The 25624-nt window shown below is 47.0% G+C and overlaps 1 protein-coding gene across 2 annotated transcripts in view; it reads left to right on the forward strand.

Moving 5' to 3' along the window:
* Positions 1–25624, forward strand: part of INPP5D (inositol polyphosphate-5-phosphatase D) — a 129952-nt gene that overhangs the window by 83711 nt on the left and 20617 nt on the right. For both annotated transcript variants that reach the window (XM_053597130.1, XM_053597131.1), the window contains exons 10-18: positions 4178–4284; positions 6115–6217; positions 8994–9190; positions 9602–9719; positions 13229–13325; positions 13575–13713; positions 14015–14123; positions 14270–14358; positions 19433–19514. In XM_053597130.1, coding sequence (XP_053453105.1) covers positions 4178–4284; positions 6115–6217; positions 8994–9190; positions 9602–9719; positions 13229–13325; positions 13575–13713; positions 14015–14123; positions 14270–14358; positions 19433–19514 — 1041 coding nt within the window. The remainder of the gene's footprint in view (positions 1–4177; positions 4285–6114; positions 6218–8993; positions 9191–9601; positions 9720–13228; positions 13326–13574; positions 13714–14014; positions 14124–14269; positions 14359–19432; positions 19515–25624) is intronic.

A 25624-nucleotide genomic window follows, 5' to 3' on the forward strand; every position in this document is an offset into this window, starting at 1 on the left:
CGCAACTTTGCTCATAAATCCCACATCCCCCCCTTTCATGTGGGCTTTGCAGAGCCTGGGATGTGGCTCTACTCTGTTCTCCACTAAATTCCCAGAGCCTAAAGCAGTGCTCAGCACAAAGTGGCCCATTAATGCATCCTGCATGAGCACATGAATGAATGAACACAGTGAAGGAAGGAATGAGTGAATGAACACAGTGAAGGGATGAATGTTTGCTCATGCATGCGTGAGTGAAATCACGCGCACATGCCCTGTGTTCACGTGGTCTCTTTATAAGTGGCACCGATGGCCAGTGGGGCTCAGGGTAAGGGTTCTGGGTAAATGGGGCCATGTCCTGGCACCATGACTTCACAGGGCGCGATCTTTTTCTTTTTTTTTGAGACAGAGTCTCAAGCTGTCGGCCTGGGTAGAGTGCTATGGTGTCACAGCTCACAGCAACCTCAAACTCTTGGGCTTAAGTGATTCTCTTGCCCCAGCCTCCCAAGTAGCTGGGATTACAGGCACCCGCCACAACTCCCAGCTATTTTTTTGTTGCAGTTGTCATTGTTGTTTAGCTGGCCTGGGCTGGGTTTGAACCCACCAGCCTCAGTGTACATGGCCGGTGCCCTACCACTGAGCTATGGGTGCCGCCGTAAGGCGTGATCTTGTGTGAGCTACTAAACTCCTCAAAGCCTCAGTGTCTCCTCCACAGACAGGAGTCCCTAGTAGGATTGCCATGAATGTTAACAGGGCCTGGTGTGCCCTTAGCACAGAGCCTGGCCCACGGTCAGTTTCCAGTCATGGCTATTACAGGAAGGTGGAGCCCACCCAGAGGAAATCTGTGGTTACAGGCGTTGGAGCTTCCTTGCCCTATTCTGGTCACCATGCCTGTTAACAGCTTTGGCGTCATAGTCTTCTATGCATGGGAACAGTCAGCTGCCGCATGCTGAAATATAAAGCTCCTACTGTGTGCAAGGTGTTGGTGTACAGAGTTGAACAAGCTGTCTAATTACTTGACTGGACTCCCCTGAGCGCATTTACTCAAGAGGGTAAAGGAGGAAACGAATACACAAATATATAAATCAGGAATTTGTCAGGGAGTGATCAACTCTAGGCTGGGAATTTAAATAGGAAAATGATTGGGAAAAGCCTCCCTACGAAGACGCCTGCATGTGGAGAAGGTGCTGGCCATGCAAAATCCAGAGAAAGAGGCCCTTGGGCAGATTTCCAAGGAGGGAGCAAGCCTGGCAGGAGAGAGCTCAGGGGAGGCAGAGGCCGGGCAGGGACCAGGCTCACATTTCCTTCTGGGTGCAGCGAGCAGCTGTTAGAAGGTTTCAAGCAGGGACAACTCTGGCTGCTGTGTGCCAATAAACCAGAGTGAGACAAACGATGTGATTTCCCTTTGGGGAGATTTCTTGCTCAGGGTAAGCAGTGTCCTACGTACACATACGCTGTCAGCAAGTCCCTTCTGAAAGGCAAGACACACAGGGACACAGACATGAGAGTCACAAAATTCCAAAGTCAAAAGCAGATGGGTAGTAATGGCCAGCTCATAGGGACCAAACACCCAACTCAGACCCCAAACCCCTACGATGGCACCCACAAAGGTCTCAGGAGCTGGTGGCATCAGGAGCCCCTAGAAGTGCTTTCCTCAGGAAATCAGCCCCCCAGAGGAGAAGCCTGCTCAACAACCCCATTGTCAGCACACAGCCAAAAATCACGGGGGGGGGGGGGGGGGGAGGAGCCTAGTGCAGGAAACAATGGGACAGAAAGACAAACACTTGGAAGAAACAAATTCTGTTACAAAAAGAAACAGGACCAAGACACAGGAACAGAATGTGATCCAAAAGGAGTAGTCAGAGAACAAAGTAAAAATGAAGGACAGAGGTGAGGAAAGGGACGAAACAAGGGAGAGGCAACTCCGGAGAAATTCAAATATCACAGGAATTTTTAAACATCACTCAGTGCAAGGGTGGAAAGATAAAGTTCAGGTCCCAGAAAGTACAACGAAAGGACGAACTAATGGAAAATAGGAGAGGCAATATTTTAAACATGTAGAAGACCAGCTCAGGAAGCCCAGTACCAAAATAATAAGCGTCAGTAAGAATACAGGAAAGAAGGAATTCAGGAAGAAATCTCAGCCCTGAACAGCACAAGTTTCCAGGTTGGCTGGAGTGCTCAGCACACGGGAGGGGGCCCATGTAATGCTGGCTTCAAAATAAAGAGCCTAAAAACTTGCAGAGCAAGTGGTATGACAGATTGTGTCGGGGTCCCCCAAGACTACTCCCAGGTTCAATGATTCACTAGGAGAGCTCTCAGGACTCAGCATGTGACCATACAGCTATGATTTATTAAATTGAAAGGATACATGTACAAAGCAAAATCCCCCAAGGGGAAGGCACAGGGCATGATGTCTGGAGAAAACCAGACACAAACTTCTAAGAGTGCTGCTGTCCCAGCAGAGTCACGCCAGACACACTTCATTCTTACTCCAATGAGTTGTGACAACACATGTGGAGTTTTTAAATTGGCTGTTGGTCATATAGGTACCCTTTGTCTAGCAGGTACCCAGACTCCAGACCCCCAGGGGGAAGCAGGTGGTTTGCATAAATAATATTGTTTGTACAAATGGTGTAGGTGCAGTGAGCTGCTCAGTTCTGGGAATGGTGGGAACCCTTCTGAAATCCAAGTTCCCAGGTGCCAACCAAAGGCCAACTTTGCCAGGAAGCCCTCATTTAAGGATAGCAGCCTTAGGCCTATAGGATTTCACCTGTGCACAGGTGAATCAGAACACTGTTGCTTAGCAGCAGCAAAGCCAACTAAACTTGATGGAGCCAGGTCTCCAGAGTCCTGGGGGAAATTATCTCAAATTGAGAGTTCTGTCAGTTAGATGTGAGCGTAGACATGCAAGGCCTCCAAAAATATGTCACCTGTTCTTCCTTTCTTGGAAAGCCACTAGACAGCGTTGGTCTACCAAAATGAGGGTGTCAACCAAGAAAGATAGGCTCCAAGGAAAGGTAGAGGAATTCTCAAATGATGAAGAGAGGCCCCAGGGGAAGGCTCCACATCAGGCCTAGAGGTCACGGGTCCAGAGAAGACAAGACCCAGAGGCTCTGGGAAAGGCTCCTGCAGGGTGATAAAACTCATCAAAAGGCTCACTAACATGAAAAAGAATGACAAGCTGGGGGATAGTTAGAAACAGTGAAAAAAACATGGTAATTAACTCTAGGATAAAAAGTTGTGTGGGAAAAGAACAGCGGTCAGGGCTGGTCTATCAACAGTACTTCCATAACCGTAATAAAGTAAGCCCTGAGTGCTTATCTGGCCAATATGACTGTTGGAAGGAAGATGACGGGACTAAAATTATGCATGAGGGAGTGTAAAGGTGACAGGCTGTGTGTGTGAATCCTCATCTTCTGCAGACAATATGTGGTAGGAAATACCTAAAACTGAAGCTTTAGAAAACAGCAACCTTGCTGGGTGCTGTGGCTCACATCTGTAATCCCAGCACTCTGGGAAGCCGAGCAGGTGCATTGCCTGAGCTCAGGAGTTGGACATCAGCCTGAGCAAGAGTGAGACCCCATCTCTACTAAAAATAGAAAAACTAGCTGGGGATTATGGCAGGCGCCTATAGTCCTAGGCAAGGAGATCGCCTGAGCCCATGAGGTTATTGTGAGTTACAACACCACAGTCCTCTACTAAGGGCTACATAATGCGACTGTCTCAAAACAAAAAGAAAGTAGCAATCTAAACATGATTTTTGGAAACATGGAGTAAAATTCCAAAAAGATCCATTAGGAAACTTGAAATTGGGAAGGGCGCTATCATTTGCAAAAACATAGGACAATTTGAGTCTTTGAATAGTTGATGAAACTGAAAGGTAAAAGTTTGAAATTTAGAAATAAAAGCAAAGCAAAAAAAGGGAGGGAAGAAATGTAAAGGAAATAAAAAAGAAAAGGAGGGGAGAAGGAAGGAGAAAGATAAAATACAAGAAGAGCTGTCTCTGCTGTCCGGGCCACCACCTCTTGCGTGTACTGGGCACCACCTTTCCCAAGGACAAGTCCCTCCTGGGAAGAGCAGCCAGGAACAGAGGGATCTGCGAGGTCAGACAGATTTGAGGCTCTGCCAGGAAGTCAGGAACATGGCGGAGGGTCTGTATGTTGAATGAATGAATAAATGAATTTCCGTTTCTCTTCAGTCCTGCAGCTCATCAAGTCACAGAAGTTTCTAAACAAGTTAGTGATTTTGGTGGAAACCGAAAAGGAGAAGATCCTACGGAAGGAATATGTTTTTGCCGACTCCAAAGTAAGCGAGAAATTGCTAAGATGGGCCAAGAGTGGGCTGGGGGGACACATGTCCTTTGAGGCTTGCTCTGTGCCAGGGAGTGGGCGTCATTAGCTCAGTTAGTTCTCATCTGGGAAAGCTGAGCTCAGAGGTGAGGACCAGTTCCAGGCCGGCATCCGCTCCAGTTCCCATTGTGCCTGGCTGCCCCCTAGCCAGGGGCACACCCTCTCTCACCTGCCTCTGATCCAGCCCTGAGCCCAGTTGGGAGGCTTTTAGCTTTTCTAGGCTGGACTTGGGAGCTCTTTGGGGCACCCCTGGCTTTAAATCTGAGTCTTGACAAGGCTTCACTTTCTACACTTTGTCCTACTCTGTAGAAATGAGACACCCCCTCCAAGACTGGCCCCTGGGGTAAGAGCTGCTGTGAGCCAGTGGGAAAACCCAAGCTGGATCGCCACATAACTGAAGCTGGGTCCTCTGTGACCCGACCTGACCCCCTACCAGAAATGTGAACCAGGGGCCAAAACCCATCCTCACCGTGGCTCGTGTGAGGCAGTGAGGCTGGACCACAGAACAAGAGGGGCACCTAGCACACCAGTGACCGGCTGCTTATGTCAGCACCTCCGTTAGGTCAAGGGGCCAGGGATCCCAGGGCAGGCAAACAGCAGCTCCCCTCCCCCCAAGCGTCTGGACCCCCCTCCCACTTTCACCTGCAGTGTTGGGAATGGGCTGGCAGGAGATCTGGGAGCACCCAGAGCTGCCAGGAATGACAGGGAGGGGGCTGGGAGAAACAGAGTGGGGGCCGAATAGGCGAGGGGGAAGCAGGGAGAGCTGGCCTGGCTGGGTAGCGGTCTCGGCATGTGGGCCCCACTGCAAGCTCAGAAGGATTGAGACACACCGGTAAACTGAGGCATCGAATTGTGCACCATCCCCAGCTACAGGGAGGTGTCAGTAAAGACAGTCATCACATCCTCACGAGCGGGTCTCTTCAGAGCAGGCTTACTGAGATGTGCCGTTATTAAGTTGGCTCCTATGAAATTACTGTCCTTGCGGTATGAAACAGTCAAACACTAGTCATGTCCTATGGTCCAACCTGAAGTTTTGTTGTTTGTTTACACCATTTAAAGTCAGCCTGCCAAGTCTACTCTGGCCCCATTACGTACCCTAGAAAATAAGTGAAAAATATTAAGGAGTCTGTGACAGCCCTTATGTGCCCTTTACTTCTTATTTGTTTTCTCTAATTTAAATTTTCTTTCATTGTGTAAGTGATCTATTCTCATTGGTGACAAAGTAGCAAATACAAAGAAGTGAGTGTTTAAAATAAAAATACCCATGTACGGCTGGTTAACCTTGGACTATACCCTTCCAAGTATTTTTTAAAAATAAAAATACAATCATGCCAATCATACCATTTTGACAACTAGCTTTTTGTACTTAATGGCCTATTCATGTCTTCACATTGATAAAGTATTTTGGGGCCATAATTTTTAAACACTATGGCGTTCTATCATAGCTTACGGATGGTCCACAATATAATTATTAGTGGCTCCCCCAAGATGGGATGTTAAAATTGTTCCTGATTTTTTTTCTGGATTGAAACACGTGCTGTAGGGTCGTGCTGGGAGCTCTGGGCCACTCCTGATTATTTTCCTGTAATCACGACTTTGCAGAGGAATGGCCGGTCACAGAAGCCTCTAATTTACCGCTTTAGACGCGTATTTCCAAGTTGCTGTTCTGAAGTTTGTGCTGACTTACACTCCACTCGGTTTCCTTGAAGCCACCCAGGTCCTTTGCACAGTGAGCGTCCAGGGGAGGCAGGGGCCTTTCTGAGTCTGTCTGTCCTTCCCCCCCTAGAAGAGAGAAGGCTTCTGCCAGCTGCTGCAGCAGATGAAGAACAGGCACTCGGAGCAGCCGGAGCCCGACATGATCACCATCTTCATTGGCACCTGGAACATGGGTAGGCCCACGCGCCCCCTAGCCACCCCCCTGGGCTCTGCCTCCCTTCCTCGGCTGTCCTCAGACGGGCTAGGAGGTGCTGCACCTGTCCTTCCTCCCTGCCACTGAGACGATGGGTAAGAATGATGAGTTCCAGAACCACTATACCCCAAGAGCAGCCAGAGTGTGTTGCTTTGAGAATCCACATTAGAAAGTTTTAGAGAAAGAGTCTGAATGTCTAGGGGAAGGGCTGGTGGGAGCCCTGCTGGCCTGAAGCAGTTCTCTAAGGAGCCCCAGGTGTGGAAGAAAGAAGCCCACCTGCTGAGACAGAGATAGGTGGATAGATTGGTAGAGGACGCTCAGTCAAACTTAAATTTCATATGAACAGTAAATGACTTTTTAGCATAGGTATTTAGTTAGAAATTAATTCTAAATACATATGTTTGGATCTAATACATTTTATATCCTAAATACATAAATATACTAAATATTTCATTAAGTATTCAGCTAAAAATAAAACTAAAGATAGACTAAACATATGTTGTATCAAATATATACTGTATATTGGCCGGGCATGGTGGCTCACACCTGTAGTCACAGCGCTGTGGGAGGCCGAGGCAGGTGGATTTCCTGAGCTCGGAGGTTCGAGACTAGCATAAGCAGGAGTGAGCCAGAGTGAAACCCCATCTCTACCAAAAAAAAAAAAAAAAAAAAAAGCCGGGCATTGCAGTGGGTGCCTGTAATCCCAGCTACTTGGGAGGCAAAGGGCAAGAGAATTGCTAAAGGAAGAATGGAAAAAAAAAACTTAATAGACAGTATATATTTATATACTAATACTTATGTACTAAGTATACATATTATACTAAATGTACATATTGTCCTGAATCATTATTTAGTGTAAGTATTCAGCTAGAAATAAATTAGTAGATAGAAGACGTCCAGATAAACAGCTACTTCTAAAAACTATCCGTTTATCTGAAATTTTATTTATTTATTTTTTAATGTGAAGTGTATGTTTATCTGAAATGTTAATATAACTGGTGTCCTTCCCTTTGTTTTTGTTTTTTGGGTTTTTTGTGTGTTTTATGAGGCAGAGTTTCACCCTGTTGCCCCAGGCTAGAGTGCTGTGATATCAGCCTCAGCTCACAGAAACTTCAAACTCCTGGACCCAAACCATGCTCCTGCCTCTGCCTCCTGAGTTGCTGGGACTACAGGCGCCTAGCACTATGCCTGGCTAGTTTGTTTGTTTGTTTTTTTGAGACAGAGTCTCAAGCTGTTGGCCTGGTAGAGTGCTATGGCGTCACAGCTCACAGCAACCTCAAACTCTTGGACTTAAGCGGTTCTCTTGCCTCACCCTCCCAAGTAGCTGGGACTGCAGGTGCCCACCACAACGCCCAGCTATTCTTTTGTTGTGGTAGCCATTGTTGTTTTAGCTGGCCCAGGCTATGTTTGAACCCGACAGTTTCGGTGTATGTGGCCGGCATCCTACCCCCTGAGCTACAGGCGCAGCCAAGCCTGGCTAGTTTTTCTATGTTGGGTAGAGATGGGGTCTCCCTCTTGTTCAGGCTGGTCTTGAATTCCTAAGCTCAAGGGATCCTCCAATCTCAGCCTCCTTGATTGCTGCGATGACAGGCGTGAGCCACCTTGCCCGGCCTCTCTTTCCCTTCATCCGGAGCAGAGTCACGCCCACCCTGCAGCATTCCTTCCTAGAGGGGCAGGGACCTTCTGGAAATGAACTGGTGGCATGGGACTTGTGGCCTACCCACCAAGTGGAGGACAGGCCAGTTTCCAGAAGGGAAGACAGGAGGCTCCAGGTCTCAGCAGTCTCTACTGGTGTCCTGAGTCCAGTTCTGCCTGGCATCAGCCTGCCCTATGCTCTCACCCCCCACCCCCAGATGTCGCAGAGGCCCAGACAGCACTGAAGTAGAGCCCTGACAGTGCCCTGGAAGTCTCGCGTCTTACTGGCTGCCTGATTTCCTCTGCTGTGAACAGTCAGGGCTGTCCTTTGCACAAGGTGGGGGGCTTCCCACAGAAGACACATAGAAGCAGCTGGCTGGGGCCCTGCTGCACAAGGACAGGATGGAGGGGTCTCCAAAATCGTGACCCACTAGCCACTGGCTTGTGCACCCACTGGGAGCCACTCAAGGAGGCAGAATTCAGCTGTGGTCAAGTTATCCCAGTTCCTGGCTTCTTGGCACTTGTGAGCAAAGAAGTTTGTCTTTGGGGGGGAGAAAAGTTTACCCATCATTTAAGGGTGTTGTGAGAGTAGACCTTTCGTCATTCCTTGATTAAGCTGCTTCGATTCAGTTTTGAAATGGGGACGGAGGAGTCTTCCACCCTCTTCCCATTTCTCTGGCCGACACCTGCTCATCACTCAGCTCTGGGCTGGGATCTGCCTCTTGCAAGGGAGTCTTCATTGTCCCCCAACAACGGGTTAGAAGCTGCCATTCCGAACTTGTCAGCTTACTTGGCTGTTCCTGAAATAGAATGGAAATTCCCTGAGGGACAAAACTGTGGCTGAATTGCTATCATAGTCCCAAGTGTAGTGCGGTATTTGATGTCAGGGCATCTTCACTGTTTCTGTTCTTTGAAAGGAGGCTTAACCGAGTTCTGCCCCTTGCTGGCATCCTGGGTGGAGTGGGCATCAGGTCTCCAGCTTGCATTCTGTGGCTGTCTAGATGATCCTGCGTGATCATGTGACCTCCCCCCACATGTCCCTTCTCCCTGTTTTGAATTGTCCTGATGCTGTTGATCGGATATGCCTTTGACTCATTTGGTGTTGGGTTTTGCTGTTGAAGGTAACGCCCCCCCTCCCAAGAAGATCACGTCCTGGTTTCTCTCCAAGGGGCAGGGAAAGACGCGGGACGACTCTGCCGACTACATCCCCCATGACATTTATGTGATCGGCACCCAGGAGGACCCCCTGGGTGAGAAGGAGTGGCTGGAGATCCTCAAACACTCCCTGCAAGAAATCACCAGCATCACTTTTAAAACAGTGAGCAGCAGCCCCGGGTGGGGCTCCGGGACAGGGGCTTTGCTCGGGAAGAGCGTCTCAGAAGCAAGTGCAGTCTCAGCCTATCAGCCCTTCACTTCGAAAGATGTTGGGATGGGGGCTCAGTGGTCCCCATGCTTCCAGGGCCAGAGAGATACACCTGTATTCAGAAATTGATGGGGTCTGTGCGGTATTGCTGAAAATTGCTGGGTTATTGTGTTCCCTGCCCTCGTGAACCCCATTCTCACCTTTAAGATGTTTTGTCTCATATGTTGGTGTCATTAGGAGTGACCCCCAGGTTAGGGACGCAGATGCCATGCTCCACACTTGGTCTGGGGTGGGTGTGAATTGCCATGCTCTGGGTCCAAGCCCTGCAGCTTGGTCGAAGGTCCCAGCCTCGTCCCTCCCCACCAGGTCGCCATCCACACGCTCTGGAACATCCGCATTGTGGTGCTGGCCAAGCCAGAGCACGAGAACCGTGTCAGCCACATCTGCACAGACAACGTGAAGACGGGCATCGCCAACACCCTGGGTGAGCGGGCTGGGCTCCCGGCCTTCAGGGCACGCTCTGCCCCTGCTCACCATTTGTGTCACCCAAGTTAAAAACAGCGTCCTGGGCAAACGGGGATGATTGGTCCCCCTAGGTGAAACTCGCTCAGGGTCCACACCAGCACTTGGGGGGACCTGGCGGAACTACAGCTTCTGACTTAGTCAGGCTCAGGTGGAGCCCGCACGTCCAAGTTTCTGACAAGCTTCTGGGTGGCTCCAGCGCTTTTGGTCAGTCCACAGAGGCCACTTTGAGTAGCAAGAGCCTGTAACAGGGATCAACAAACTTTTGTTGGAAAAAAATATTGGTAAATATTGTGGGCCGAGCTGGTCATATGTGATGGCTCATTTTTGCCTTTGCAACAGGAAAGCAACTTCAGCTATCACGAAAGGTGAATGGGAGTGGCTGGGTGCTAGTAAGACCTTGTATTCAAGCTCAGGCTAAAGGTGGCCGGCCCCCGACCCAGAGCTTGCCACCTGGGTTGGATCTGGAAATATTGATAGCAGTTGAAAGTCAGTGGGGACAGATCAGGGTGCGTTGGGAACTTAATAGCAGCAGGAGGCTCCATGGGGGTGGGGTGTGAGTCTGTGGGTGTGTGTTTGTGTGTCTGTGTGGATGTCCCTGTATCTATGAGTGTGTGCTTGTCAGTGTGAAAGTGTTTGTAGTATCAGTCTAGAGCAAGTCTACGTATGTGTTTGTATTTGTGTGTCTGTGTGAGTGTGTGGGGGTGTGAGCCATGCATGCAAGTTCATGTGTGTGTACCACACTATAAGTGTGTCCCTGTTTTGTGTGTGTGTGTGAGTTCGTGGTATGTATTTGTGTGTGTTTACATGAGTGTGGAGGGTGCTTGCACCTATGTGTGGGACACACACACGAGGCCTCAGGGGTTGTCGAGGACGAGGCCAGCAGTTTCTGCTGGTTGGAACTGGGGACAGGACAGGGTCCCAGAGATAACAGGGAATGGGGAATTGCTGCACTCAAACGAGTAAAGCTTTCTCAGCTTTTCTGCTGACAAACTGCAAACTGCCTACATCCACCTCCACCTCCACCTCCACTCATCCCTTTCCTTCCTGCCACAGAGGCAGGTGGGGCTGGAGTGGGTAACCTGGGCCATGCCCAGGGCCTTCTGTGACCCGGGAGCCACCATGTCCAGGGTCTCCCTCCCCCAGCTTCTAGTCTGGCCTCCCTGCCCCTGCCCCACTGCATAGGGTCCATTTACAACAGAAAACCACCATCCCACCCCACCCATCCCCGGCCAGGCATGTCCTCTGCGCAGCCCCATCATCACAGCTGTGTCTGGGCCTGGGCTAACTCCCAGAGGAGCCCTGCTCATGTGCTCCATAGACAACACATGAGCAGATAGGAGGAACAGAGAGAGCACACGTGTAGTGTGGGCCAGAGAGGTGCCAGGCAGTCAGAGATGGGCGGTCAGAGGGAGTCTTAAGCAGAGTCTGAGCTTTATAGCCACTGAGCAGCTTCGAGGCCTGGAAACTCAAACACCTGTTCCCCTTCCCCTCCCCTCTCCCCTGGAGCCAGCCTGCCTTGACACTCCCCTGAAATGGCTTCCAGCCATTAGCACAGTACTGGAGCAAATGCTGGTGTGGGCTGATAGGACCTTAACCCAGAGAACCACCCAGACCTTTCTGAGAGTGTGCCCTGTGCAAGGTGGGGTGCTGGACACATCACGAGGATAGTCTCATTTAACATAAACACTCAGTGGGTGGCAGGGACCATTGTCCCCATTCACAGATAGGGACAGGGACTGAGGCTCCAGGGAAGTTACATTACTTGCCCAAGAACTAGTGATAAGAAAGTAGTGGACTAGGTGGCACCTGTGGCTCAAGGAGTAGGGTGTCAGCCCCATATACCAGGGGTGGCGGGTTCAAGCCTGGCCCCAACCAAAACTACAAAAGAAAAAAAAGTAGTGGACAGGGATTGAAACCCAGGTGGGGCTCAGAGCCAGCAGTTCAACCTGATTGGCTCTACAGGAGGGGAAAAGGAGATGTCCCTGAGCAGGGCTGGCCAAGGCCATAGCCTTTGTGCTGAGCCTCTCTCTGCCTCCCTGTGGCATGAGCTGGCCTGCCAGGCCTTCCTCTGAGCCTTGAGCTGGCTATGCAGCTTACGGTTCACCCAGAGTGTCCAAGTTATAAAATCCAAATGTCAGTGTCCATAAGGCACATTTAACTGGAACATGACCATGAAGCTGAGATGAAACTGAAGCTAAACAGATCATTTTAAATTTTCTGGTAGTCACAATGAAAGGAAACAATGGAAATTAATTTTGACAATAGCTTTTATTGAACTTCATACATTCAAAATACTATCATTCTAGTAAGTTTTCAATATAAAACATTGATAGGTATTTCACATCCTGCGTGATCCTGACATTCATTTTACACTTACGGCCTGTCTTGTTTGGGACCTACTGTTTCTCTTGTTCCACAGCCACTCGTGGCTACTGTCCTGGACAGAGCTGATTCTGAAAGGGGTCAGCACACTCTTTCCACAAGAGGCCAGATGATGAATAGTCCAGGCTCAGGGGACCATGTGGGCTCTGTGGTGACCACTCACCTGTGTCGTGGTAGCCTGACAGCCACGACACCTAAGTGAACGGGCGTGGTCATGTTCCAGTTAAATGTGCCTTATGGACACTGACGTTTGGATTTTATAACTTAATATGTCATAAAATTTATTTTGATTTTTTTTCTCCTGACCATTTAAAAATATAAAAGCAATTTTTAACTGGCAGGGGGCCACCAGCGACCTTGAGGGGCTGTTAAACACAGATTATTGGGCCCCAGCCCATAATTTTGATTCAGTAGATCTTGGTGGTGGTTGGGGGGATGCCTGAAAATTTGCCCTCCCAACAAGTTTTCAGGTGCTGCTGCAGCTCCAGGGAACACACGTGCACAAAATAGATTAAGATGAAGGCAGAAAAGGTGTGACTGCAGTGTGCGTTGGGGTCTCACCTGGAGTGAGTGGGGATGGGGGGCCAGCCTTGCCTGCCTGGCACATGGGTCACTTTTTTTTTTTGAGACAGAGTCTCACTCTGTTGCCCTGGGTAGAGTGCCATGCCATCACAGCTCACAGCAACCTCAGACTCTTGGGCTTAAGCGTGATTCTCTTGCCTCAGCCTCCCAAGTTACTGGGACTATAGGCACCTGCCACAATGCCTGGCTATTTTTTTGTTGTAGTTGTCATTGGTGTTTAGCAGACCCCGGCTGGATTTGACCCACCAGCTTCGATGTATGTGGCTAGTGTCCTAACCAGTGAGTACGGGCGCCAAGCCCACCCTGGTCACTTTAGAGAGACACTTGAGTGGCTTATAGCAGCAGCCTCCTGTCCCTTGCCCGGGGGTATGCTGGCCCTTGGGCTCTCACCTGTCCTCTTGCCCAGCCCTTTTCCCCTTCCTAGCTCCTCTCTGCCTTGACTTTATAGCCGTTAGTAAGTTTGCCTATTGGTGTTTTGATTTTTCTTTCTCCTCCTCCCTTTAGGGAATAAAGGAGCTGTGGGGGTGTCCTTCATGTTCAATGGAACCTCCTTGGGGTTTGTTAACAGCCACTTGACTTCTGGAAGTGAAAAGAAACTCAGGTAATGAAGCCCATCCCCTCATGGGCCTGTGTTTGGGTTACTTGCCCAGACAGATCTCTCACCCCTCAACACCAGACCACCTGCCTGGGACCCTGTGGGTGTCCTGTGGCCTTTAAGGGCTTTGCATGGTCTCATCAGAGACAGCATCAGCATAATAGTGACCTCATGTGTGGATGAATTTTGTCTGAATCTCAGAAAAGCTATTTCCTGGCATCTAATGTAATGGTGGTCGCTGTGACCTTATGTTAGGAGAAACCAAAACTACATGAACATTCTCCGGTTCCTGGCCCTGGGAGACAAGAAGCTGAGTCCCTTCAATATCACCCACCGCTTCACACACCTCTTCTGGCTCGGGGATCTCAACTACCGCGTGGATCTGCCCACCTGGGTAAGAAATGTCCCCAGGGGGACGGGGCAGCACAGGGTAGGCTCCCTGAGTCAGCTCCAGGCAGTCAAGGGGCCACAGGCACTGAGCTGGGCCAAGGCACCTACCCCGCAGGGACTCACCTCTGTTCCTGCTATGGGGCCTCAGCCTTTCCTTTCAGTTCCTACATAACTGTCACGGCCACCCCTTCCCACCAACGCTCTGCCACCCGGGTCATCCAGCTGTGCAGCCATAGACCTTCAGTGGGCCCAGATCAGAAGGGAAGGGGTGTCTCACCAGCAGCCTGGGCATGTCCTTGTTCCAGGAGGCTGAAACTATCATCCAGAAAATCAAGCAGCAGCAGTATGCAGATCTGCTGTCCCACGACCAGCTGCTCACAGAGAGGAGGGAGCAGAAGGTTTTCCTGCACTTCGGTAAGATCACCAGGCTGTGCTCCCAGGCCCTCCAGTCTTCCTCCTTCTCCCCTTTGCCCCTCTCAATATCTTTACAGGGGAGGGAAGAGTTGGCCAGATGTGAAACTTGGGGAACCAGAATTGATGTCAAAGCCTCTCTGTTTCAGAGGAGGAAGAAATCACGTTTGCGCCAACCTACCGTTTTGAAAGACTGACTCGGGACAAGTACGCCTACACGAAGCAGAAAGCAACGGGGGTGAGTCCTCTTCATAGAAATCTTCCCTGCTCGCCCTCTCCACCCACCTCATATCTGTTTCCAAAAGGCAGACAGAAAGCACAAATCATCCTGATCCACTAGGCAAGGGGGGAAAAGGAAAGAAAATAAAAAACATTAGAAATCACACGATGATTTGTGGCATCTCAAAAGGACAGCTACGCTTGTGCACTGCAACAAACAGGACCAAGAACCCTTACAATTTACCTTCTGTCTAGATAGTCTAAGATTCGGAGAGGATTCTAAAGCAGTATTTCCTTAGTTGGATTCTGAAACTTATTTTTAAAATAAGGCCTGTGATCAAATATACTTGCTAAACAGATCAACACTGAACAGATTTCTTGACTGCAGGACTTATCAGAGCCTTTACAGGCTTAACAGCATTATGGTTCTCCAGGAGGAAATCTGTGTGCTAAATTCAGTCGATCGTGGAATGCTAATTATAATCTCATAAGGCCACTTATGTTCCAAGGAACCGTGTTTGGGGAAAGATGCAATAAAAATATTTATTGGCTGGGTGCAGTGGCTCATGCCTGTAACCCCAGCACTCTGGGAGGCTGAGATGGGAGGATCACTTCAGCTCAGGGGGTTGATACCAGTCTAAGCAAGAGAAAGACCCTGTTTTTATAAAGAAACAGAAAAACCAACCAGGGCACCTGTAGTCCCAGCTACTTGCTCGAACCCAGGAGTTTGAGGTTGCTGTGCGCTAGACTGACACCATAGCACTCCAGCTTGGGCAACAAAGTGCATTCCCCCCCTCCACACTTTACTTACTGCATATTTACTGATGGGCTAATATGAGTTAGACGTTTTCCTAGGTGTTGGGAGAGCAAAGATGAATGAGATGTCTTCCCCCAAGGAGTAGAGAAATGTGTAGTTAACTAATTATAGACAGAATATGATGATGCCAAATGCATTGAGAAGCCATCAGGGAAGGGTTAGAGAGCTGGGGTGGTTAGGCGACCAGGGCTGCTAGGAGTCTAGGGCAATGAAGAACAAGTTCAAAATGTTGTCTAAAAGAGTTCCGAGTGTCAGCTGGGCTCAGGGACAAGTGAAGAACTAGAAGTAAGACAGGCCACGTGTTAGATAGATTCCAGAACAGAAGTGGAGAGAAGAGAAGAGACTGACAGGCAGAAACCGCTCAGGGCTGCTGCTGCAGATGAGGCTGAGACCCCCACAACAGGCCCCCAGTGAACCCCTCTTATGAGGGGTCCCCTGCCCACTGTGAGGATGGGCTCACCTGGCCTACAGACGCTGTCAGGGCGAGACCACAGGGCACGTGTGTGGTTTGACATGGGTGTAAGATGAAATGGACAAGGGCCTGAGATTGGGAGAGTGGGGTGTCCTGGATGCCAGATGGTGACTGGCAACAGGAAGCCACTGACAGTTCTGCTGGGCGCTGGTGACATCAAAGTGACACATAAAGAATTTTGGTGACATCATTATAAAGGATGAGGATGACGCAAGTGCAGCAACAAGGAGGCTGTTGATGGTGTTTCCAGCTCGGCAATATTTTGAGCCTGAATCAGGGAGAGAAACAGTGAAAACAAAAGAAAAAGAGAAAAGCAGGATAGGCTGGAAGGTCTGATTGCCATCAATAAGCACTGGAAAACCAGAAAGTGGGGCTGGCTTGGGAGAGAAAGATAGAACTTGTTTTCTGGCTTGTTGATTGTATAATGTTAATGGAAGATCTCAGAGCACATGTCCAGAAGGCAGCTTGACAGCTGACATGGTCATGTGTCACTTAGAGACAGGAAATGTGTCTTTAGGCGATTTTGTTGTCGGGCAAACGTCGCAAAGTTCACCTGCACAAACCTAGCTGGGACAGCAACCACACCGCCGCTCCTGGGCTGCAGACCTGAGTGGCGGGTGAGTGTCCTGAGTGGGGTGTGCAGCTGTGACACACCAGCCAGTGTTTGTGCTTGTGCACGTGGGTGAGTAGTGAGTGAGTGGGGAGAGGCTGTGAAGGGCCAGGTCAGACACCACTGGTCACTACTGTAGGCTGCACGTAATTTATTTAAAAATTTTTGTTTCCTCAGCAATAAACCTTAGCTCACTGTAATGTTTGTACTTTATGAACATTTTAATTTTAACTCTTTTGTAATAACAATTTTTTTCTTTTTTTTTGAGACAGAATCTCACTATGTTGCCTTTGGTAGAGTGCTGTGACGTCACAGCTCACAGTGACCTCAAACTCTCAGGCTTAAGTGATTCTCTTGCCTCAGCCTCCCAAGTAGCTGGGACTACAGATGCCTACCACAGCACCTGGCTATTTTTTTTTTTTTTTTTTTTTGCAGTTTTTTGCCAGGGCTGGGTTTGAACCCACCACCTCCGGTATATGGGGCTGGCACCCTACTCCTTGAGCCACAGGTGCTGCCAGCACCTGGCTATTTTTTGGTTGTAGTTGTCATTGTTGTTTGGCAGGCCCCAGGCTGGGTTCAGCAGCTCTGGTGTATGTGGCCAGAGCCCTAGCTGCTAAGCTACAGGTGCCAAGCCTGTAATAACAATTTAAAATACAAACACGTTGTGCTGCTATACAAAAATATTTTCTTTATGTTCTTATTGTATAAGGTTTTTCTATTTGTATTCTTTTTTTTTTTTTTGAGATAGTTTCAAGCTGTTGCCCTCGGTAGAGTGTCATGGCATCACAGCTCACAGCAACCTCCAACTCTTGGGCTTGAGTGATTCTCTTGCCTCAGCCTCCCAAGTAGCTGGGACTATAGGCACCTGCCACAATGCCCGGCTATTTTTTCTTGCAGTTGTCATTGTTGTTTAGCTGGTCCAGGCCCAGTTTGAACCCACCAGCCTTGGTGCATGTGGCTGGTGCTATAACCACTGTGTTTCGGGCACCAAGCCTACATTTCAAACTTTTTAAAAACACACACACATTAGCCTAGGCCTATACAGGGTCGAGATCATCAATATCACTGTCCCACTGACATGCATGGAGTTGTCATCTCCTGTGATAACAATGAATGACTTCTTCTGGATACCTCCTGAAGGAACTGCCTGAGACTGTTTTTCAGTTAACATTTTTTTTTTTTTGAGACAGAATCTCACCATGTCATCCTTGGTAGAATGCCATGGCATTACAGCTCATAGCAACCTCCAACTCGGGCTTAAGTGATTCTCTTGCCTCAGCCTCCCAAGTAGCTGGGACTACAGGCGCCCACCACAACGCCCAGCTATTTTTTGTTTGCAGTTGTCATTGTTGTTTAGTTGGCTTGGGTTGGGTTCGAACCCGCCACCCTTGGTGTATGTGGATGGCACCATAACCACTGTGCTGCAGGCACCGAGCCTAACTTTTTTTTTTTTTCTAACTAACTTTTTTATATAAATAGAAGGAGTACACTCTAAAATAATGGTAAATTGTATGGTAAATGCATAAATGAGTAACACAGTCATTTATTATCATCAAATATTACATACTGTATATTATATATGCTATACTTTTATATGGCAGCCAATGGGTTTATTCACACCAGCATCACCACAAACAGGTGAATGACGTGTTGTCCTATGACATTATGAGGGCTACGATATCACTAGGTGATAGGAATTTTTCATCTTCATTATGATTTTATAGGACCACTGTCTTATACACAGTCCCTCGTTGTGGTGCAGGGTTCTATGAATATCTGTAGAGCGTCACAGGTAATTCTCAGGTGCAGCTGATGCTGAGAACTACAGTGTTCAGAAGAAACGGTTTGGCAGCATTTATGAAAACTAAGCATTCACCTACCCAATGATTCAATAATTCCACTGTGGGGTGTGTGCAAGAAACATAAGTAGATTTTTCACCCAAAGATGGGTATAAGAATGCTAATCGCAGCTTTGTTCATAATCTCAAAAACTGGAAACTACTCTACATACATTCATAGTAGAATGGATAACTGTAGTATATACAGACCGTGGACAACTACTTCAGCAGTAATAAAGAATTTTCACAACAACAAAATGGGTAAAAGAGCCAAACCAAAAAATAGAAAATACATATTGAATGAGTCCAGAGACACAAAAATATATACTGAAGGAGTCAATTCATACAAGTTTCAAGATAGGCAAAATTAATCAACAGGGATGTTAGTCTCAGTTCTATCAACCTCTAGCAAGTAGCAGTATTGACAGGAGGGGGGCATGAGGAAATCCTTTGAGGTGATGGCAATTTTCTAATCTTGCTCTGGGTAGTGGTTAAATGGGTGTATTCAAATGTAAAAGTACCTCCTTCTGTACCCTTAAGGTTAACATACTTTACTGCATATAAGTTGTACCTCAAGTTAAAGAACAAAGAGTAAGCGAGTGAAAGTAGAACATTTTTGGAAGAAAATTGGTAAAAGGAAGAAAAAAGAGGGTAATTGAAGCATATGGCAGAGATAGGCTCTTTTAGGATGGGTATCTTTATGTTTGTAGACAGAGGAAGAAAGAGCTAGAGCATTGATTAAAGGTGGTTGTTACCATTACCGACTTACTTTTTATCTGTCACGCCCAGCGGATGTCCTGCTCACTATGGCAGCCTGAGACCTTGGATGGGGCTTGTCATATAGGATGATAGATAATGTTTGAATGATTGATGGGTGGGTGGATGAAGAGAAGGGTGAGTGGACAGGTGGTGAATGTGTAGATAAATGAACAGGGGAGTGGGCATACGGCTAGATGTTATTAGATGTATGTCATCAAAGCAAGTAGCTGGAGAAGGTGAGTAGAGTCTGAGTTGAAAATATAAGTAGAGGGGTTCATCTGAGTCAGAAAGAAAGAAATCGAAGGTGAAGTGATAAGAGCTACTGAAGAAGGTAGGAGGACAGGTGAGGGAACATACCCAGGTGAATTGATCTTAGTCTAGGAGTCCAGGATGTCTGAAAGTGTGGGGCACCACAGTAGAGTCGGTGGTGGAAGCAAATGGAAAAAGTTTAAAGTCACGGGGGATGGGGGAGAAATTCTACAAAAATCCTGTAGCAGATGAATTTGAGGATTGCAGAGGTCACCAGTTAATCTTGTCTGTTACTGATTAAAAAATAAGTAGCAGGCATTTTATAAAGCCTGTGACTTCCATTTGCAGATGAAGTACAACTTGCCCTCCTGGTGTGACCGAGTCCTCTGGAAGTCTTACCCCCTGGTGCACGTGGTGTGTCAGTCCTACGGTGAGTTGACACCCTGGGTGAAGGCAGACCGGGTTCAGAGACCAGCACCAAGTTGGTAGGTATGACTGCCCTAAAATGAAGGGCTTCCATCTGGTCTTCTATGAAATGGGATCACTCCCTGCAACCCTAACCCAGAGAGCTGGAAGAGTTGGTATATCCCCACCACCTGCAGCTGTGACAATAAATACTCTGCTTTGGGAAACATTTGAATTACAGAGAATTTTTAAAAAGAAATTTGGTTTTATTTCTCTTAAAAAGAACATATTAGATTGGAACCATATGAAAGTAGTGATTTAATAGGTCAAAAATGGTCAACTATTGGAAATTCGGTATGGTTCAACCTAATATATATTGTAAGTGCGTATACATGTATTTGGGGAGGCTTAAAGATAAATTGAGTTAAATTGATGAAAAAGGCGTAATATACAGTATTAGAATCAATAATTATGGAATAAGTTATGCAGTAATCATTGACCTTCAAAGTTGCAGGTCAGCTGAAGGAGTTCTAAATTGCTTCAGTGCATATTCTCAAAAGTTCCTATTAGTTAAAAAGTCAGATCTCAAAAATTTATAGTGCAGGGTGGCACCTGTGGCTCAGTCGGTAGGGCGCCGGCCCCATATACCGAGGGTGGCGGGTTCAAACCCGGCCCCGGCTGAACTGCAACAAAAAATAGCCAGGTGTTGTGGTGGGCACCTGTAGTCCCAGCTGCTCGGGAGGCTGAGGCAAGAGAATCGCTTCAGCCCAGGAGTTGGAGGTTGCTGTGAGCTGTGTGATGCCATGGCACGCTACCCGAGGGCGGTACAGTGACACTCTGTCTCTACAAAAAAAAAAAAAAAAGTCTAAAGACCTATCTAAAGACAGAAGTGTAAAATTTCCTTTTACTGGCGACAACTTGCTTATTAGCTCAGGTGGAGCCAGTGAGACCAGGGAAATTTGGGAGCAAACTTTACTACTTTCCCACAGTTTTCCTACCTTTGAGAGGCTCTCCTTTGTCTTATCACTACTCTAATAAGATTTACAGCTTTTTGTTAAAATACTAGATAAGGTGATGGTGGCTTATGCCTATAATCCTAGCACTCTGAGAGGCTGAGTGGGGTGGATCTCTTGAGCTCAGGAATTTAAGACCGGGCTGAACAAGAGTGAGACCCCATCTCTACTAAAAATAGAAAAACTAGCTGGGCATTGTGGTGGGCGCCTGTAGTCCCAGCTATTTGGAAAGCTGAGGCAAGAGGATTGCTCAAGTGCAAGAATTTGAGGTTGCTGTGAGCTATGATGATGCCACAGCAGCACTCTACCTGGGGTAGCTGACTGAGACTCTGTCTCAAAAAAAAAAAAGAAAAGAAAAGAAAAATACCAGTTAAGGCAAAGCTTCAATCCATTTCCTTGAGAGCAATACCTCTGAACTGAGGCTCTTCGCATGTGATGTGTAAAAGTGGCTTTTCTCCTGTTAATTTTTTTTTTTTTGTGAGACAGAGTCTCACTTTGTTGCTCAGGCTAAAGCAACATGGCATCATTCTAGCTCACAGCAACCTCAAGTTCCTGGGCTCCAGGGATCCTCCTGCCTCAACCTCCAGAGTAGCTGAGACTGCAGGCACCTGCCACCACTCCTGGCTAATTTTTCTGTTTTTAATAGAGATGAGGTCTCGCTCCTGCTCAGGCTGTTCTGGAACTCCTGCGCTCAAGGGATTCTCCCACCCCAACCTCCCAGAGTGCTAGAATTACAGGCATGGGGCACATGCCCCGCCATTCATCTATCTTTTGTTATAGAAGGCTTGTTCCAGATATGAACTTATAAGGGTAGAAGAAATATTATATTTTCTCCCCTCAGACTCGCAGTTTTGGTGCCCTGCTCTTACTGGTGCTCCACCCTGACGCCTTACTGTGGGAGCTACTGACTTCTGCGATTGAGCTTTGTTCACTAGGAATTAAGTTCTTGCCATTGTAGAGCTTCCAAATGATTTGCCTGCATTTGCCAAGCATATAATCTTATTATCTCCAATTACAAAAGCTTTACTTTCTCTTTTCAAATTTTTATTCCTCTGTTTTCTTTCTTTTACTTTATTACATTTGTTACCATCTCCAGCACATTGTTTGTTTTTTTTTATAAACCAGCACATTGTACCCCATGATTGCATTAATGTACACGTGCTGATTTAATTTAAAAAAAGAAACACTGAACAGATTAAGAAAAAGGCAAATTAAATAACCTATGAGATGATTAAATTATGAATATAAGATGGGAATTTTTTTCATGTGCTCTTCAAAAATATAAGTGTAGAAATTTAAACTTTGTCTTAGGCATTATTTATTTTGGTGGCTTCTCAATTGAATTTTCATGTGTTGCATAATGAGCAGAAGCTTAATTTTTTTTCATTTTCATTTTTTAATTTTTATTTTTTTTATTAAGTCAAATACACCTAGATCATGAATACATTTATGCATATGTGGGATACAATGTGTGTGTGTGTTTTTTTTTTATTGTTGAGGATTCATTGAGGGTACAAGAAACTAGGTTACACTGATTGCATTTGTTAGGTTAAGTCCCTCTTAGTCCCTCTGTCTCAAAAAAAAAAAATTTCACAGTGCAGAATTACTTGGAACACTTTACTGACTCATAGTCATGATATTATTTTTAAAACATTTCAAATTCCCAGGCAATGGTGTCCATAGGAGGGTCATCCTGGTCCCCAATGTGCACCTCACGTGATTAAGTCACAGGCCAGGAGCCCCAGGTGGGCAGTTCATGACCCCAGGTCTGTCCAGCTTGGTGCCCCAACCCCAACCTTCCTCTCAGTGAGGGATAGGGGGAAACTTGAAGCTGCCTAGTGGCTATCTTCCAGGCCCCCCTCTTTCTGGGTGGGGACCAGAAAATCAGTCCCACTCATTTAACTCTAGTCCCACAAGTTGAACTGATTTTTATTTCTTTCTTCTGCGCGTGCCTTCTGCTATGCGGAAGAGCCCAGACAGAGTAGCTGCCCTTGAATAGTTCAAACCTGCATTTCTTAAGTTCCCAGGCTCTCTCTCCCTAGTTCCTAGAGTCTCTTTCTCCCCCTCTCTCTCGCTCTCTCAACCTCTCTCTCTGCCTTTCAGCCTTTCTCTCCCTCTCTCTCCTCCTTTCTTCTTCTCCAGAACTTCACTAGGCGAACTTCACACAACACCTCTGGATGTGCAGAAAGGCAACCCATACTCATACAGCCAAGGAATTACTCCACCTTTAAAACCTAGAAGTGCCCATATTCCACCCTCTACCTGCGGCTTCCTCACCGTCTATTCCCTCCTCATCCCCTTCCACACCTGAGTCTCTAGGCCTGTCAGTCCTTCCCAGCAGTACACAGGTCATCATGTCAGCGCTCTCCTTCCCACACCCTCTGACCCCTTGAGTCCTGCCAATTCTTGCCTCTAGGAAGACTCAACTGTTTGCCTTCAGCCAGCCTCTGCAGAGAGTCAAGAGATAGTTGATGCTTACAGAATTGCCACTTACTCTTTTGAACCTAAACTTGGCATTCAAAACTGTTCAACAGTGGAGGTTTTAGGGAAAAGGAAGATTAATCAGGAAGTGGCAATGAGGAGCAAGATGTACCCATACCCTCTGGGCCCAGGGTATGAGGAATGGGGGAGAAAAGAAGCTTTCACCTGGGAGGCCTCAGTATTGTCTGGGGAGGGCCAGGTTTGAAATGTGAAGATGGAAGAAGATTTAGAGAATTTTGCTAATAATCACAGCATGAAATGCCAGAAAGCATAGTAGTAGGGTTTACTGAGTTGAGGTCTGGGGTGGGCACAGAGTTGGGAAAGAAAAGGGAACGGATATCCAGAGGTTAGGAAATGGGGTTGACCGAGGAGCCTGGGTCTTCTTGTGGCAGTTGCATACCCAGGTATACCAGCTATCTATTGGTGTGTAACAGATTACTTTAAAACTCAGTGGCTTAAGACAACATTAATTTGCTCACAATTCTCTGGAGTCAGGTGAATTTTGCTCTATTTGGTGTTGACACAGTCAAGTGGGAGCCCATTCCAATCTGGAGTTGGCTGGCTATAGGCAGGGGCGAGGGTGGTAACTTATCATCCAGCAGGCTAGTGCAGGCTTCTTCATCTCCTGGTCTCAGGGTTTCAATCTGCTAGTCTTGCCTATGGAAACTCATTTTAAGTTTCTACTTGCCTCAGATTTACTAAGGTCTCATTAGCTAAAGGAAGTCACATGGCCAAGCCCAAAGTCACTGTGGTAGGAGGCCACAGAGGGTATAGTTACTAGGAAGTATGGTTCTCTGGGGGCCACCCATCTGACGATCTACCTCCCAAGTTTAAGGGCACATTGTAGTGCCATTACTAATACGTTCAGTGCAATCTAAAATAGAGAGGATGCCCCCAAACTGTATACATTTCTTTAAGAAAGAAAAAAACTATATTAAAATTGTAACATTCATCCCAGCACTCTGGGAGGCTGATGCGGGTTGATTGCTTGAGCTCATGAGTTCGAGACCAGCCTGAGCAAGAGCGAGACCCCATCTCTTAAAAATAGCTGGGTGTTGTGGCAGGTACCCGTAGTCCCAGCTACTTGGGAGGCTAAGGCAAGAGAATCACTTGAGCCCAAGAGTTTGAGGTTGCTGTGAGCTACATTCTACCAGGGGTAAGAAAGTAAGACTATCTCAAAAAAAAAAAAAAAAAAAAATTGTAATACTCAATATATACCAATAACAAAAGATGAATACAAGTTATGTTGAGCACCTCAATTGCAAAATTCAAATGTGATTTGAGTATTACAATTTCAATACAGTTTTTTCCTTTCTTAAAATGTGTATACATTTTTTGGCACCCTTCATATTTTGAGAACATTAAAAAACAAAACCTGGCCGGGCGTGGTGGCTCACGCCTGTAGTCCCAGCGCTGTGGGAGGCCCAGGCGGGTGGATTGCCTGAGCACACAGGTTCGAGACCTGTATGTAACAGCAGTGAGCCAGAGCAAGACCCCGTCTCTACTAACATCAAAACTAGCCAGACGTTGTGGTGGGCGTCTGTAATCCCAGCTACTGGGGAGACAACGGGACAGAGCATCGCCAGAGGAAGCATTGAAAAAAAGAAGAAAGAAAATGAACAAAAAAAAAAAAAAAAGAGTACTTCAAACGAAGAAGAATGATGACCAAGCAAGCTGAAAATAAAAATTAAAAAAAAAAAAAAACCCTGCTTGTCTTTTAACTGCTCCCTATAACACCCTCTCCTCTATTGTCACCACAAATTCATAGCCTTTCACCCAGCCCAACTCCTGAACGCCATCCTCTCCTGCTTCTCACTGACCTCTTCCTGTCTGTGTCCTAACAGTTTTCAGGCTGATTCCTTCTCAGGAAAGCTTATCCTCTTTCTTTCCTGAATAACCTTTCCCCCTGGACCCTTGACTCACCTCCTCCTCCACAGCCAGTGTCCCCACTCACGTTTTTCTTATCAATCTCTTTCTCCGTTCTATCTCATGGTTTCAATTTGGTTTTCTGGTGATCCTTAGCAAGGGGAGTCCTTGTGTTTATTGTACATCTATGTTTCTTCAGCCAATTTTCTGCTCATACCCTTTGATTGGTTAAGTAGTGGTATGTTTATCTTTTCTTGCTGATTTATAAAAGCTTTATAGAAAAGGAGATCAAATCTGCTTTATTACCTTCTTGGTCTCCTGTGAAGAATGTTTTTTCTTTGCCTGCCCATGAATAGTTGGTGTGTCCTGGAATTCCATCCTCACCTCTTTTCCTCCTTCATATCTTCCCTGTGAAAGCTCAGATATCCTCATGGCTTCTATTTCCACCTAACCTCATGGACTTCAAATCTAAAGATAAATCTCCAGCTTTGAGTACCCAGTAATCTGCCAGACACCTCCAACTGGCTATCTCTAAAGAACTGTCTTCTAGAACTATTCTCTTTCTTTACCTCTCTAAATGTGCTCTGGGGCCTTCCCTTCTTATCGGACCTCCAAGCTCTTTAACATATTTGTCTACACTCTGTCCCGACTTCCACTGTCTTCTGATCCTGCAAGGTACTATTAGATGGGGAAGTCACCCTGTTTCTCTTACTCGTGAGCTGAATGACCTTAAGTCCTCAGCCATTCTGCAACTTGGACTCTTCATCAATAAAAT

The sequence above is a fragment of the Nycticebus coucang genome, chromosome 7 (assembly GCF_027406575.1).
Source record: "Nycticebus coucang isolate mNycCou1 chromosome 7, mNycCou1.pri, whole genome shotgun sequence".
NCBI classification, from domain to species: domain Eukaryota; kingdom Metazoa; phylum Chordata; class Mammalia; order Primates; family Lorisidae; genus Nycticebus; species Nycticebus coucang.